General features: G+C 36.4%; 1 protein-coding gene across 1 annotated transcript in view; it reads right to left on the reverse strand.

The window, feature by feature from the left end:
• Window positions 1-237: 237 nt before the first annotated feature.
• LOC130861024 (phospholipid-transporting ATPase ABCA3-like) overlaps window positions 238-17689 on the reverse strand; it is a 127047-nt gene continuing 109595 nt past the window's right edge. The window contains exons 26-32 of the mRNA XM_057749528.1: window positions 17056-17181; window positions 16645-16839; window positions 8254-8441; window positions 7431-7601; window positions 6851-7041; window positions 777-850; window positions 238-378 (exon numbers count right to left, since the gene is read on the reverse strand). Coding sequence (XP_057605511.1) covers window positions 238-378; window positions 777-850; window positions 6851-7041; window positions 7431-7601; window positions 8254-8441; window positions 16645-16839; window positions 17056-17181 — 1086 coding nt within the window. The remainder of the gene's footprint in view (window positions 379-776; window positions 851-6850; window positions 7042-7430; window positions 7602-8253; window positions 8442-16644; window positions 16840-17055; window positions 17182-17689) is intronic.

The following is a 17689-nucleotide window of genomic DNA, read 5'->3' on the forward strand; positions in this document are numbered from 1 at the left end:
CTCATATTTCTGGGAGAGAAAACAGAAATTTCACCAAACGTCTTTAGATTTGCACATACTAGATTCATAGGCTGCCCACGTAAATCTATAAAGAAGGGACATACATTCTCCCTTGGGGGACTCTTTATTATATAAACATATTTACATTAAGATACACACACAACTGCCCTTCCATGTATCCAGGTGTAGTAGAGAGTAGTCTAAGGAAGACATAGGGTCTCTGGTTGGAACTGAATCTCATGGCACCTTTTTAAAATAATTATCTTCTGTGTTCTGTAGGTTAGCAAATGTCAGGAAGACTTGTTCCAGTGTTATCTGACTGATGGAATAGTCTTCTAAATTGAATTGCTCTTTAGCTTCCTCCAAAATACCAAACACCTTTAATAACAACAACAACAGAAAGTGCAGTTACCATTGCAGTCTTCACTTCTGGCCTCCAGCCCAAATGAGCCTCTCCTCCAATTCCTCCAACTGCTGCCATGTTAGTAGTGGAGGACAAAAGGTACAGAAGGGTGAGATGAGAAAATGGAAAAATAGATAATTGAGAAACTGAAAGAAGGCAGTGCTCTGTCCTTATTCTCTTAAAGGACATGGACTAACAATGGAATTTAGGGAGCAGAAATCAAGCAATTAAACTATGGGGTATTTGAAAGTAACCTCTCTGCTCCTTCTACAATGCCAGAATTCCATTACACTAGTCTGAATATCAGATACTTCTCCCATCATTAGTACTTTCTTAACATGTAATGTTAGAAGGGCATGATTTTAAGGATCACCTTTCCCCAGGTATTATCTTTGCTGGGAATGTAGTAGTTAAGGATCCCTTGATTCTCCTGCTTTAAAACACTGCCTAAGAAAGGAAAGATAGGATGGATGAATAATCTTACAGATTTCTTTTTAAATTTCCAAAACATTGCTACATCTACTTAATTATATACAATAGGAAGGTGAATAGATGTGGCTAATACAAAAGGGGACATGTTTGTATATTTTTGTTTTTTTTTCCCTTTACCTGAGGTGATAGATCAACATAATATTGCTGTGATTTATGTCAGAGAGGGTTCTGCCTATGTTTTCTTCTAGGAGTTTTATGGTTTTTGGTCATACATTTAGGTCTTCTATCCATTTTGAGTTAATTTTTTATAGGGTGTGAGAAATATTCTAATTTCATTCCTGTATATAAATGTGTCCATTTTTTCCCAGCACCACTTATTGAAGAGACTGTGTTTTCCCCATTGTATATTTTTGCTTCATTTGTCATAGATTAATTAGCTATACGTGTGTGGGATTATTTCTGGGCTCTATTCTGTTCCATTGATCAATGTGTCTGTTTTTGTGCCAGTACCATACTTTTTTGATAACTGTAGCTCTGTAGTATAGTCTGAAATCAGGGTGCATGATTCCTCCAGCTTTGGTTTTTTTCCCTCAGAACTGCTTTGGCTATTCAGGGTTCTTTGTGGTTCCGTATAAATGTTAGTATTTATTTGTTCAAGTTCTGTGAAAAATGCCATGGGTAAGTTAATAGAGGTTGCATTAAATCTGTAGATTGCTTTGAGTAATCTACAGATTTTAATGATATTAATTCTTGCAATCCATGAACATAGGATATCTTTCCATTTCTTTGTATCATGTTTAATTTCCTTCATCAGTGTTTTATAGTTTTAAGAGCATAGGTCTTTCACCTCCTTGGTTATGTTTATTCCTAGATATTTTTTTCTGTTTGGTATTATTTCAAATTGTATTTTTTTCTTGTGTTCTCTTTCTGATAGTTCATTATTAGTGTATAGAAAAGCAACAAATTTCTGTATGCTAATCTTGTATCCTGCAACTTTACTGAATTCATTTATTAGCTTTAATAGTTTTTTTAGTGAAATGTTCAGATTTTCTATATACAGTATCATGTCATCTACCAACAGTGACAGTTATACTTTTCCCCTTCCAAGTTGTATGCCTTTTAATTTTTTTCCTCTCTGATTGCTATGGTGGGGACTTTTAATAATTTGTTTAATAGATGTTGTGAGAGTAGGCATCCTTGTTTTATTCCTGATTTCAGAGGAAACTTATCTTCTAACCATTGTTTATTATGTTGGCTATAGGTTTGTCATAAATGGCCTTAATTATGTTGAGATATGTTCCCTCTACACCCTCTCTGATGAAAGATTTTATCATGAATGGATGTTGAATTCTGTCAAATGCTTTTTCTGCATCTATTGAGATGATCATGTGATTATTATCCTTCCTTTGTTAATATGATGTATCACATTGATTGATTTGTGAATATTGAACTACCTTTGTATCCCTGGAATAAAACCCACTTGATCATGGTATATGATCCTTTTATATATTGTTTAATTCAGTTTTGTTATATTTTGTTGAGGATTTTTGAATCTATATTTATCAGAGATATTGGCTTATAATTTTCTTTTTTTGTAGTGTCTTGGTCTAGTTTTAGTACAGGGTAATGTGGCTTTGTAGGATGAATTTGTGAGTATTCCTCCTCTTCAAGTTTTTGGAATAGTTTGAGAAGAATAGGCATTAGCTCTTCTGTGTTTGGTAGAATTCCCCTGTGAAACTGTATGGTCCTGGACTTTTGTTTTCTGGGAGTATTTTGATTAATTACAAATTCAATTTCACTACTGGTGATCAGTTCATTCAGACCGTCTATTTCTTCTTGATTCATTCTGGACAACTGTATGTTTCTAAGAATTTATCCAATTTTTTCTAAGTTATCCAATTTGTTGGCATATAACTGTTCATAGTATTCTTTTATGAAAGTTTGTATTTCAGTGATGTTGGTTGTGACTTCTCTTTAATTTCTTATTTTGCTTATTTGTGTCCTCTCTCTTTTTTTTCTTGATGAACCTGACTAAAGGCTTGTTAATTTTGTTTATCTTTAAAAAATAGCTCTTGGTTTCATTCGTCTTTTCTATTGTTTTTTTGGTCTCATTTATTTCCTCTGTGATCTTTATTATTTCTTTCCTTCTGCTGACTTTCTGCTTTGTTCATTCTTCTCTTTCTAATTCCTTTAAATGGTAATTTAGATTATTTATTTGAAAACTTTCTTGAGGTATGCCTATATTGCTGTAAACTTCCCTCTCAGAACTGCTTTTCCTTCCTCCCATAGATTTTGGAAAGTTGTGTTTTATTTTCATTTGACTTGAGATATCTTCTGATTTCTTCATGGATCCATTGTTTTTTGTTTGTTTGTTTTTGCTTTTGTAGCATGTTGTTTAGTCTCTGTGTTTGGTGTTTTTCCCATTTTTTTTCTGTAATTGATTTCTCGTTTCATACTGTTGTGGTCAGAAAAAAATGCTTGATATAATTTCTAGCCTCTTAAATTTGTTGAGACTTGTTTTGTGGCATAGCATGTGATCTATCCTGGAGAATGTTCCATGTGAATTTGAAAAGAATGTGTATTCTGCTGTCTTTGGTGGAATGTCCTGTAGATATATATTAAGTTCAACTGATCTAATGTGTCATTTAAGGCCACTGTTTCCTTATTGATTTTCTATCTGGATGATCTGTCCATTGAAGTAAGTGGGGTTTTAACATGTCCTACTATTACTGTATTGTTGTAAACTTCTCCCTTTATGTCTATTAATATTTGCTTTATATATTTAGGTGCTCCTGTATTAGCTGCATGCATGTTAATGAATGTTATATCCCTTTCTTGTATTGATTCTTTTATTATATAATACCCTTCTTTGTCTTTTGTTATAGACTTTGTTTTAAAGTCTATTTTGTCAGATATGAGTATTGCTACCCTAGATTTTTTGTTATTTCCATTTGAATGAAATATCTTTTTCTAGTCTTTCACTTTCAGTCTGTGTGTGTCTTTAGCTCTGGATTGAGTCTCTTGTAAGCTGTATATCAGATGAGTCTAGAAAAAAATCAGCAACCTCATTTTTTTTAATTGGAGCATTTATCCCACTGACATTTAAATTGATTATTAGCGGGTATGTATTTAATGCCATTTTGTTACTTCTTGTCTGTTTTGCAGTTATTCTTTGTTTTTTTTCTTCTTTTTTCAGTTTCTTCCATTGTGATTTGATGATTTCTTTAGTGATTTTCTGGTGTTCCTTTCTCTCTAGTTTTTGTGTATCTATTGTAGGTTTTTGATTTGTGGTTCCCATGGGGTTCATATATGTTGACCTATAAATATATCTATGTGTTTTAAATCGGCAGTCATTTAAGTTCAAACACATTGTAAAAGATCTACATTTTTTTTACTTTCTTCATCATTTTGCATTTGTGTTGTAATATTTATGTCTTCATATTTATCTCAATTGTTTATTATAGTTATATTTTATTTTACACTTTTTGGTTTTTAATCTTTGTATTATCTTAAGTGGTCTATTCATAGCTTTTACTATATATTTGCCTTTATTAGTGGGATTTTTCCTTTCCTATAGATTCTTTTCATTAGAGAAGACCTTTTAATGTTTCTTTTAGGGTCACTTTATTATTGATGAGCTCTTCTAGTTTTTTTATCTGAGAAGTTTTTTATCTCTCCTTCAGTTCTGAATGATAATGTTGCTGGTAGAGTGTCCTAGGTTGTAGGCTTTTTCCTTTCAGCACTTTAAAAATATCATGTCAATCCCTTCTGGCCTGCAAAGTTTCTGTAGGAAAATCAGTTGATAGCCTCATGGGGGTTCCATTGTATGTGACTCTTTTTTTTTTCTCTTGCTGCCTTTAGCATTCTCTCTTTTAACTTTTGCCATTTTAATTCTGATTTGTCTTAATGTAGGTCTCTTTGGGTTCATTTTGTCTGGAACTCTCTGTGCTTCCTGTGCACGGGTATCTTGTTTCTTTATTTGAGAAATTTTCAGCTTTAATCTCATCAAATACATTTTTGACCCTTTTCTCTCTCTCTTCTCCTTATGGCACCCCTATAATGTGAATGTTGGTAGGCTTGATGTCAGCCCAGAGATACCTTAAACTGTTCTCTTTAAAAAATTTTCTTTTCATTTTTCTGTTCTGATTAATTTACATTATTCTATCTTCCAGATCACTTATGTGTTTGTTCTTCCTGCATCATCTAGTCTGCTATTTCCTTCTAGTGTGTTTTTTATTTCAGTTATTCAGTTTTTCAGTCTGACTTTTTTTTTTATATTTTCTAGTTCCTTGTTAAAATTCTAAGTGTGTTCATCTATTCTTTTCCCCAATTCACTTAGCATTTTTATTGCTAATGCTTTGAACTTTTTATCTGGTAAATTATTTATCTCTGTTTCATTAGTTGTTTTTTCTTGGGTTGTTTCTTTAAACAATTCCACTGTCTTCTCATTTTGCTTAACTTTCCCTACCTCTATGAAATTAGGTGAAACAGTTGTCTGTTCTTGTCTGGAATTGGTGTCCTAGTGTGGGAGTATTCTAATACAGTCTGTGTGTGCCTAGTGGCTTTGGGAGGCTGAATATGATGTGAGCACAAGTCACATCTTCCCCCAGGGTGTACCTGAAGCTATCATCTTGATAGGAAGTTGGGCTGGAGATGGAGGGGCTAGAGCCAGATCCAGGTGTGAACTGGTGCCTCTCTGCTCAGTGGTCAACACCACCTTACTGGGGGCCAGTTCAAGTTCCAAGATTCTGGAGTAGAATCTCTGAGGGTCAGGTCCAAGCTGCTTCTGTTCTCTCTAAGGGTACGCTCTCTCCCTTCACAGTATTGGTACTTTTACCTTAGCAGGGAGCAGTGCTAAAGCAAGAGGGACCAGAGTGAGTGCTCAACATGGATTGGAGCATGGATCAGGAGGTTCTACCACCAGTCAGAGTTCCCAAGCACTCACAGTCTCCTTAAGCACCAGTGATGGCTGCCCATGCCCCATTCAGATGCCATGCCAAGTTGAAGCCAGCTACATCACCTACAATGGTGCTTTCTCCTCAGACACAGCCTTTGTACTAGTGTGGAACTGCACTGCAGATATAGTGGGGCTGGAGCAGGAGCTCAGCTTGGGCTTGGGCATGGGCATGCACTGGGGCAGTGGTAGGATAACAGCCAGAGTGCCAGGAAATCTCAATCCGTTCCTTCCACCTTGTTTCAGGAGCAAGCAAGCCTGTGTATGCTCTTTGTGAATGGAATCTAGGTTTCTTACAGCCCCATTGTCAGTCCCACTGGTTTTTGAACCAGGTAAGGGGACTCATTCTCCCAGTGTCAGACCCCAGGTCTGGGGCACTCAATATGTGTTGAAACCACTCACTCCCTGGGGTGGGGGATCTCTAAGCCTGTGTAATCCCCCTCCTTGCCTGTGTTCCTTTACCAGGGGCACAGGTCCTCACCTGATCATTTCTCTTCCCTTACTACTCGATTCTGTGAAACATTTTTACAGCCTTGGTTGTAAAAGAGTTTTTCTGCCAACCTCCAGTTTGTTCTCAGTGATAATTGCTCCATGTGTAGATGTATTTTTGATGTGTTTATAAGGGGAAGTGAGCTCTGCATCCTTCTACTCTGCCATCTCAATCCTTTCCTGTTGTCATTTTGGTTAGAGTCATTCTGACAGGTATGAGGTTATATCTCATTGTGGTTTTGATTTAAATTTCCCTTGTGATAGAAAAGATAAAAAGAGCATCTTTTCATGTGCCTATTGGCCATCTGTATGTCTTCTTTGGAAAATGTCTGTTCAGGTTCTCTGCCCATTTTTTAATCAGGTTTTTTTTTTTATGATGATGAGTTGGTAAAAATTCTTAGCATAATGAGGCACAAGAAATTGTAGAAATAAGAATCCCAAAAGGAATTCAGTATGGAAGATCAATAAATATTGATAACTCACAGGAAAGTGTCATCAATGACACATGGACAGTGAGAGCAAAAATACTTGATTTAAAACATCTCTAACAAAGTTAGCCCAATATAATTTACCTGGGAATGTCATTGTGATGAAAAACTTTAAATCATCTAATTTATCCTTTTGTGTACCAATCTTGGCCTTGACCTTCAGGATGTATATATTGCCACACTTGCTCTTGAGGTGCTGAGGGTTACCCAAGCACATGAACTTCCCCTGCACCATGATGGCCAGCCTGGTGCAAAAGGCATCACATTCCTCCATTCTAGCAAAACAAGATACCAGAACAATATAAAGCTAAAAAGTTTTTGGAATACATTCCATAGTTCAAACAGAGCCAGGATTTTGTGACCCTGTTTTCAATGTGAAGTGGAATCTGCCAATCATAAAGCTCATAGTTGTGAAGTGGAAATTTTTCAAATGATAAAAAAGAGCATACCAACTCTTCACAAAGAACATCTCCTGAACTTCTTGTCCTTTCCCCACTCTTGGTTATTTAACTCAATGAAGATTCTTGACTGTTCCTTTCATTAAGGTTAATGAGGAACTCACATACTCAAGAAAGCTCACTATCCAATATTCCTAGCCTCAAATAATTCTGACAGTCACTACAATGCTTGCCAACCCTCAACCATGCCTCCCAATGAACCACACCTGTGGGAGCTTATAATGATGGCTTTGCCACTTTCACGTGTCCATGTCACAGCATCCCAGAGCAGGCGTTGGGCTACTGGGTCCATACCAATTGATGGTTCATCCAGCAGAATGACTGAGGGCTTCCCCATTAGGGCAATAGCAGTACTCAGCCTACGTTTGTTTCCTCCACTTCACGGTCATAGAAGAAGAGAGAATATAGGGGAAGGGGAGGATAAATGAATCAGTTATTCACAGGAAAGAGTTAGAACTGACATCACAAGTGCTGAGAATCTCAGCAAAGACTTAATGTGGATGTCCACAATGCTGATTAGATGTCTCTTCAATAAGGAAGCAGGCCCAAGTACAGGTGTACACATCAATTAATTTTCCTTTGAAATATGGAGGATTGACTTTTATGTAACTGATTTTAGCAACATTATCAGTAGTATTTATTTACTTGTTCTTTAGGGTGTCATGATGTCTCAGATACATAAATCCCACTCATAAATCCCATAATTCAAAGGGCCTACATTCCTCCTTTCTTGGGAGATGAAGAACCATATGGACACTAGGAAGAATAAGAAGATCCTTTTGGGATTCAGAGCTACAATTCAAATAGAGCTGGGACTTTGAGTTTCATCTCTGTAAGGGAAAGACATTGAACTACATTGGTCTGTCTTATTACTGGTATCCAAAACCTAGCAACTCATGAGATAGTTTCACAATTCTATAATTGTGTGACAGGACTTAGGTGAAGCTGTGGGCATTTATTTAAAACAGAAACATAAGGAGGCACCTCAACATTAGCAGCAGCAACAAAAACATCAGCATAATGACTCACCTGTAGGTTCTGATAAGCTTGTCAGCATAGGACTCCAGTTGCAGTGAATTCAACCATTTATTCACATACTGCTGAACCTGGGGCTCAGAGACTCCCCATAATCTGGCATACATGGTCATTATTTCCCGACCAGTCATGTATTCCAGCAAGGCATCAGACTGAGGACAGTAGCCAACTCTTGACTTCACCTAATTACAAGAATTGCCTTAATAAGGACCCAAGTCATCTACCCCACTGATCATCCCTAGATGAGATAGAGGACCTACAGCCCTCCAGGCCATGCCTCTAAGAGTCCTACCAAGAATTTTTTCCCTAAAGGTAACAAAATTATGGCCATTGGATTTATTATAATACATTGGAATTATAGGTTCCCCAATTCAGTTTTAGTAATCTTGAGGATGAAGAACTTAGAAAAAAATCACTGAATTTGGAGGAGTTGTTCCCCTAACTAATGAGGAACTCCAAAAGGCATGGACACCATGGAAGTTTTTGTGTTGCAAAAGATACACAGTCATGTGTAAGACCTTGTTTCATGTTAAGGTTGAACCAGAAGCAAAGCCTTTCACCACTTCCACAAACAAGAGAATGCAATGAGTGTTGCTTTACCAATTAACCAACCCTTTTGTGGACTTGCATCCAGATGTACATAGACTAGTTATCCAGAGAGAAAAGTATGAATTTTAGTTTATTAAAATTAAAATTAATTAAATTAAAGCATAATTAATTAGAATTATTTTAGTTAATTAAAATATATACCATTACTCTGGCATTTTATTAATTAATTTAAAGGAACCCCAGACTATTTATGCCCCTAGACTCTTGGCAGAAAACAACTCAAACCTCTTCTTTATTCTAGGTATAACATTATTCTCTCATGTGATTTTTGAAAGTAGGCAAGCTACATACAAAAGATACCATGAATTCCATCAACAGAAACAATACTCACCAGAAATATCTTAGTTATGACTTCAAATATTTGGTTTAGTAGATCAGATGAGAAAATGATTGTGTTTATTTTGTTTAAATAAATTTTAAAAGTTGGAAAATATTTTCATGAAAAAGGAAAGTATAAAGTCATCTAGATATTTTGGAAATGAACCATATATAATATCTAAAAACTTTAAAAAAAGTCATGTCACAAGCTCTTGTGAATGGGTTTGACAGCAATTTAGTCACAATGGAAGAAATTCACCTAACCTAGAGATAGGCCATAAGAAAGTACTTAGAATTCAGCACAAAAATAAAAAGTGGGTAATTGTGAAAGCAGTATTGAGAGATAAGGATGATAGACTAGAAATCTAATATCCAGATAACTGGAGTTACAGAAAGAAAAAGGATAGGAGGAATATTTTTAAAATAAGTGAAAATTATCCAGAACCAATTAAATTACCAATTGATAAATTCAATAATGTCAGCAATTTCCCAGCAGGATTCATATCTAAGTACAGTTGATCCTTGAACAACATGCAGGTTAGGGGTGCCACCTCTCCATGCAGTCAAAAATCCACCTATAACTTTATAATCTGTCCTCCTTGGTTCTGCATCTATGGATTCAACCAAGTGTGGACTACAGTACCATAGTACATATTTATTGAAAAAAATCTGTGTATATGTGGATTTGCACAGTTCAAATACATGTCATTCAAGGGTCAACTGTACTTCATATTTAAGTTGAGGTTAAACAAAGAGAAACATTTTAAAGCAGCAATAGAGAAAAGAAAGATTATAAAGAAACATCACATCTCTTGCATTCCTATACACCAACAATGGAAAATCAGAGAAGTAAAGGAAACACTCCCATTTACTATTGCAACAAAAAGAATAAAATACTTAGGAATAAATTTACCTAAGGAGGCAAAAGACCTGTAAGCAGAAAATTATAAGACACTGATGAAAGAAATCAAAGACGACACGAACAGATGGAGAGATATACCATTTTCTTCGACTGGAAGAATCAACATTGTGAAAATGGGGTGTCTGTGAGCTTAGTACAACTTTAGGCAGCCTGTCTGCTTATGGGTGCATTCGCATTCCTGCCTTGCTTGTTTTTTGGTGTGAGGTGTTTTTTGTTTGTTTAAGCTCTTTATTGGAATATAATTCCTTTACACTGTTGTGCCAGTTTTTGCTGTACAACAAAGTAAATCAGCTGTATTTATACATATATCCCCATACCCTCTCCCTCCCATGACTCCCTCCCATCCTCCCTATCCCAGCCCTCTGAGTCATCACCCATCATTGAGTTGATCTCTCTGTGTTATGCAGCAGCTTCCCACTAGCTATCTATTTTACATTTGGTAATGTATATATGTCAATGCTACTCTCTCACTTTGTGCGAGGCCTTTATCACTGAACCCTCCAGGCATTTGGGTGGAGATGGGTCTTGGATTCAAGATAGAGACTTCTGGGAGAGCTCTTGTTGATTAATATTCCCTGGGGCCAGGAATTCTCCGGTGGTTCAGCATCCTGGACTCAGTGCTCCCACCCAAGATGCTCTGGCCCGGCCCCTGGCCTGGGAAACAAGACTCTGCAAGCCACACATCATAACAATAAATGGGAAAAAAAAGAGAAAGAAAACCCCAGACAATGGTAAAGCAAATCCAAACAAACAAAAACAAAAAGAAACAAAGAAACTCACATACACAGAAAAAAGAAACATCCAAAACCAAAGCAAACAAAAAACAAGAGAACAACCAGACAAACTAAAGAGCTCTAAAACAAAATCAAACATTACAAACAAAGCTAACAAACACAGCACACAAAACCAAAGCAGAAGGCAAACTGAAGAATAAAGCAAACATAACACCCAAAAATGATTTAAAAAAAGGAAAAAACAGAACAATGAAAAAGCAAAGTAAAAACAGAGATATAAAAATAAAAACTTTGTTAAAAATTAAAGAAAACAAAACAAAAAGAAAAAAACAAAGAAACCAAACCCCCAAAAATCTAAATAAAAATCAAATAATAATAAAAATAATTTAAAAAACAAAACCAGCAACAGAACGAATCAAGACATAATAAAAAATGGTAAAATAATATTTTCCAGGGGTCTCAGCTGTCAGTGTCCCTGCCCCTGCCATGAGCCACAGCCACCCTCTACTTCCCCAGGAGTCTGTCCAATGCCTCTAGGTTGGTCTCTGGACCTGATGTGGTTAATGTGGAGACAGCTCAGACTCTGATCTGGCCCACCTCCTGTGTGTGCTTGCCCTCAAAGTTCACAGCTGCCAGAGCTGACTGTGATGGCCAGTCCTGGTGGGGGCTTTTTCTAGTGCCCAGTGGCAGGCATGTGAGGGCTATCCCTGGTGGGGCCCTTTCATGAAGCCTAGGTGGGCAGGGGCCCACATGTGGGGAGAGAGAGGCTGCAATGGTGGCTCCACTCTGTGCATCATTCAATAGTGGCTCTTTGCTTCCATGGCAGTTTGGGTTTCTTTCACAGGTGTTTCTGGTTGTGGATTTCCTCCCTCTTTCCCCTCACAGCATCTCCTCACAGCCAACAGCAGTTCTTCCCCTGGGTTTGCTCTTCAGTCCCTACACTCCAGCTCCCAGCCCCCATGCACACCAGCAGACACACCTCCCAGTCTGGGGCACACAGGGCCATGGCATGAATGAATCATCTGTGTGCTTCTTGCTCTGTCTTCTCAGCCATAGACCAGCCATTTTACCCTCCTCCAACAGCCTAAGATGCTTCCCTTCTGTCCCACCCAATTTCCCCATTGGTGAGGGGTTCCCCTGGATGTGGGTACCTCTCCTCTGCTTCAGCTATCCTCCCCAAGGGGAACAGATCCTGTCCCATTTCCTCCCTTCTTTCCTCCTTCAGTCTTTCATCCTACCTAGTTATGCAGGGATTTGTATTGTTCTTTCTGGTGTCCAAAATCTTATACTAGTGTTCAGTCGGTGTTCTGTGAGACTTGTTTATTTGTAGATGTATTCTTGATGCATTTGTGGAAAGAGATGAATTCCATGTCCTCCTACTCCTTTGCCATCTTGAAAACCTCCCATTAAAGACTTTAAAGTAAATGTCCTAAATATGCTTGAAGAACTAAAGGAGACCACAGCCTAAGTATTAAAGAAAATCAGGAAAAAGATGTATGAACAAAATGAGAATATCAACAAAGGGAAAGAAAATATGAAAAGGAAAGAGAGAAATTCTGGACCTGAGAAATATAATAAATGAACTAAAAAAAATACTAGAGAACTTCAACAGCAGATTTGAGCAGAGGTAGAACCAGTGTATTTCAATAAAATAGTTTTGAAATTATTAAATCTGAGGAGCTGAAACAAAAAAGAATGAAGAAAAGAGAAGAGAGCCTAGGGGACTTATGGTGCATCATCAAACAGAGCAATATATACATATGGGAGTCCCAGAGAAAAAGAGAGAAATAAAGGGGAGGAAAGGGTATTTAAAGAAACTTTCTAAATTTAATGACATACGCCACTTTAATTACTGGCTAGAAAAACCAGACTGAAGATTAATAAGAAAGAGGAGGATTTGAACAACACTATAATCCAATTGGACCTAATTGGTATATACAGAACACTTTGCCCAATAACAGCAGAATACACATTCTTCTCAAGAGCACATGGAGTATTCTCAGGATAGACCATAAATTATGCCACAAATGAATTCTCAATATATTTAAAAAATATACAAAGCAACTTCCCTGACCACCATGCATGAAGTTAGAAATCAATAACACAAGGACAACTGGAAAATGTACAAATATATGAAAATTAAATGACAAATAGGTCAAAGAAGAAATCATAAGGGAAGTTAGAAAATAGCTAAGATAAAGAAAACAAAAACAACATACCAAAATTTATGGGATGCATTGAAAACAGTACTAAGAGGAGAAATTTATAGGTGTAAATGCTTACATGAAAAAAGGAGAAAGCTTTCAAATGAATAACCTAAATTTACACCTCAAGCAACTAGGTAAAGAATAATCTAAACCCAAAGCTAGCAGAAAGAATGAAATAATAAAGAATTAGGGTGGAGATAAATAAAATAGAAAAACCATAGAAAAAATAAAACGAAAAGTTAGTAATGGAAAAGATCAACAAAATTGACAAAATTTTGCTAGATTGACTAAGTAAAGAAAGGGAGGACTCAAATTCCTAAAATCAGAAATAAAAATGGGGACATCACTACTGATTTTATAAAAGCATAAATATTACAAAGGACTACCAAAAATAAATTGGATAACCTAGATGAAGTGGGAGAATTCCTAGAAACAGACAAAAATACATTACATTACATCTCTAGTACTTTTGACCATCTTCATTCAATTCCCCCATCCCACCATCTGCTTCTGGTAACCACAAATCTGATCTCCTTTTCTATGAATTTGTTTGTTTTTGAAATATCACTGACCTACAACACAACAATTCCTGGTGCACAACATACTGATTCAGTATTTCTATACATTACAATTACTATTGTTAAGATGTGAAAAATTAATATTGTTAAGATGGTAAAACTACAGATTATTATCTACAGATTCAAAGAAATCTCTATCAAAATCCGAATAACTTTTTGCAGAAATAGAAAAACTCATTCTAAAATTCATATGGAAGCTCAAGGGTCTCTAATTAGCCAATAAATCTCAAAAAAAAAAAAATGTTCAAGGCTCACTGTTTCTGATTTCAAAACCTACTAAAAAGGTATAGTAATCAAAACAACATGTTACTGGAAAAACTGCAGACATACAGAACAATGGAATAAATAGCCCAGAAATAAACCCTTGCAAAAATGGTCAAATGATTTTCAACAAGAGTTCCAAGGTCATTCAGTAGATAAAGGACAGTCTTTTCAACAAATTGTGCTAGGACAACTACAATTAAATATTCACATGCAAATAATGAATTTTTGACCCTTACCTTGCACCATATACAATAATTAACTCATATAAAGTGATTAATTAAAAATGGATCAAAGACCTAAACATAAGACCTAAAACTACAAAATACTTAGAAGAAAACATAGGGGGAATTTTGATGACATCTGGATTTGGCTATGATTTTGTGGATATGACACCAAAAGCACAGGCAATGAAAACAAATATATAAATAGTACTTCACCAACATTTTAGAGTTTTGTGCATCAAAAGATATTGAGAAGCCAACCCACAGAATGGGAAAAATATTTACAAATCATATATATGATAAGGGATAATTATCCACATTACATACAACTCCTCCAACACAACAGCAACAACAAAAACCAAACAACCCACTTTGAGTGTGTACTAAGAACTCGAATAGGCAGTTCTCCAAAGAAGATATACAAATAGCTAATAAGCACATGAAAAGATTTTCAACATCTTTAGAGAAATGCAAGTCAAACCACAATGACATACCACTTCACATCTATTAGAATGGCTATGATCAATAAAACAGAAAATAACAAGTGCTGATGATGATGTGGAGAAATTGGAACTCCTGGTGGGAACATAAAGGGGTGCAGCCCCTATGGAATATAGTATGACAGTTCTTCAAAAAATTAAACATGGAATTCCCATGTGATCTTTAGTTATGTACCCAAAATAAGTAAAAGCAGGGACTCAAACAGATATTTGTACACCAATGTTCATAGCAACATTATTACAATAGCTGTAAGGTGGAAACAATCCCAATGTCCATCAATGAAAGAGCAAATAAACAAAATGTGATATACATATAGAATGGAATATTACTCAGTCTTAAAATGGTATAAAATTCTTATACATCAGTGAACCTTGAAGGCATTATGCTAGATGAATAGAGTCAGATATAAAAGGACAAATATTATGTGACTCTACTGACATGAAGTATTAGAATAGTCAAAATCATAAAGACAGATAGTAGGATAGTGGTTACCGGGATGGAGGGAATATGGGGAATTATTGTTTGATTGGTACAGATTTTCAGTTTGGGATAATGAAAAAGTTCTGGAGATGAATAGTGGTGAAGGTGGCCAATAAAGTTACTATGCTGAATGACAATGAATTGCACATTCAGAAATGTTTAAAATGGTAAATTTTATGTTGTGTATTTTTTTTTACCACATTAGAAAGCACAATGTTAAAGAATATTTTGAAAGCATGAGGGAATGAAAATATCACCATCTGTCATGTGAAATATGAGAGATGTTTCAGAACAGGAAACTGGATAGATTCCCTGAAGCTTGAAAATCTTCCTCAGGTGTACTGAGTCAGTCATTGCATATTTGCCTGTATACCTGGTCCCTTTGGAAATTTGACACATTTTATAGACCATAGTTTTGGTTCCCAATTTAGTTTTTTCTCTTTGGCACTACATTCATCTAACCTTTTTTTTTTTCCCCATTCCCCACAATCAGGGTACTATTTATACAACCCTATGTCCCTTGAGAGGCTTTGATAAGCGGTATGGATAAGCATATTTAGAGGAGACCCTATTCACTCCTTCCTTCCCAAGAACTACCTAGAAGAACCCTCTCACTTCCTTTCATCATGTGTTACTTCTTCCTCTATTTCTTCAACTTCTTCCCTTCTAGTATAAATGTGATCAAGGTGTTCAATGTATAAAATATCTCCTGTCCCTTTCTTATATTTGAGTGAATTGTCATTCTTCCCTTTGCTTCACAGATTTCTTCAAAGTATAATCCAAATTCTTAGCTTCACTTCTGTTGATAGACTGTTGTTTATTCTACAGCATGCAGGCTCCCACAACTCTATCTTCCTTATTTCATGATGACTGTGTCTCATGAACTGAAGAGTAAAGAATTGCACCTTTTAGGCTCCCATTACCACCACACAACTGACTACTGCAATAATTCTTGCTGATTTCATCAATGAAGTTCTACTTTCTAAATCCAATGGATTTAGGCTTGATCTTGCCTGAGATTTCCTAGCATTTGGTACCTTTGACCATTTCCTTCTTCTTGAATTTTTCTCCCCACATAGCTTCTTCCGACAGTTATGCTCTTTTCCAGGTGGCATGTGCAGTCACCTGGCTGATGCAGGGATACAAAATCCAGCTACATTTTTTTCAGTTTGGGATCAGTCTGAAAGGCAATACTGTTCCAAAGCTCCAAGATGGATCATGGCTTCAGTTACAAGTGACTTGCAGGTCATTTTCTCCTGCCCAGTCTTTCCTTCCTTATAGCACCTTGTCTGGCATATGTTAGATGCACTGTGGAGAGAACCTACCTTTTACTCTAACCATTTCAATGAACATAAAACATAATCTTGTCTTAGATTCTGCTCTTGTTGCCTCACTATCACTCCTCAAAAACTTATTTCTCTCTCCAGAATCCACTGACTGAGTCAACAGTATCAACATCAATACTTACCATGATTTCCATCTAATATCTCCAGTTACCTGCACTCCCAGATCATTATACTTCTCATATCTTAGACTGTGATAGTGTCTTACCTTTTGGATATTTTCAGTGATGCTGAAGCCATCAATGAACACATTCCCAGAGGTAACAGTCTGATCTCCAGTCAAGATTTGGAAGGTAGTAGTTTTTCCTGCCCCATTGAATCCAAGCAATCCAAAGCACTCCCCCTTTTGGATTGCAACGGAGATATTTTTCACAGCCAGAATGACTGGATACCTAAAATATATCTAAAAAATCCAGAAAACACTATATAGTAAAGAATATTTGTAGGTCAAATACAATAAATACTTCAGACCCCTTGGGGACTGCTTCAAACAGTTTCTCAAGAATTCTTCTATTACACTGGGAGAATGTACACAGATCTGGAAGAACCACAGTAAAAGCTGGGCACTAATGACACTCTCTGAGGTAGAAATCAAGTCACCATATTTGAATGATGTTACCTTTGTGAGTTCCTTAATGAGCACTATGGAATTCAGCAACTCCCGAGGCTGCCCCAGGATTCTCTTCCTTTCATTTTGTACATCTTCATCATCAGATTCTCCAGATAATTCCTTGGACACTTTTTCCTGTATTTTCAAGACAGGAATCATAGAGGTGGATACTCTTTAGGAGTCTGATCTAGACTGGGTGACTTCACTAAAACTAAACTGAGGGTTAATTTCAAATATGTCAAAAGAGAAAGTTTTAGTCATTCAAAGAAGCCTCTGAATATCACCTCAGCATCTCATGTATGACCTAAGTTTCGAATAATGAATAGTTCATCAGAAGAATGAGAGTGGCGACCAGATGAGAATAAAAAGTTATTCCACATCACAGAAACTGTGTGAATTAACATGATAAGGTGCATACTTCATATCTTTAAAAACTTTTTTTTTCTTCAGATCTTTATTGGAGTATAATTGCTTTACACTGTTGTGCTAATTTCCGCTGTACAACAAAGTGAATCAGCTGTATTTAAATATATTTCTCCATATCCCCTTCCTCTTGAGCCTCCCTACCCCATCCCTCTAGGTCATCACCAAGCATCGAGTTGATCTCCCTGTGCTATGCAGCAGCTTCCCACTAGCTTTTTAT

The sequence above is a fragment of the Hippopotamus amphibius genome, chromosome 9, assembly GCF_030028045.1.
Source record: "Hippopotamus amphibius kiboko isolate mHipAmp2 chromosome 9, mHipAmp2.hap2, whole genome shotgun sequence".
NCBI classification, from domain to species: domain Eukaryota; kingdom Metazoa; phylum Chordata; class Mammalia; order Artiodactyla; family Hippopotamidae; genus Hippopotamus; species Hippopotamus amphibius.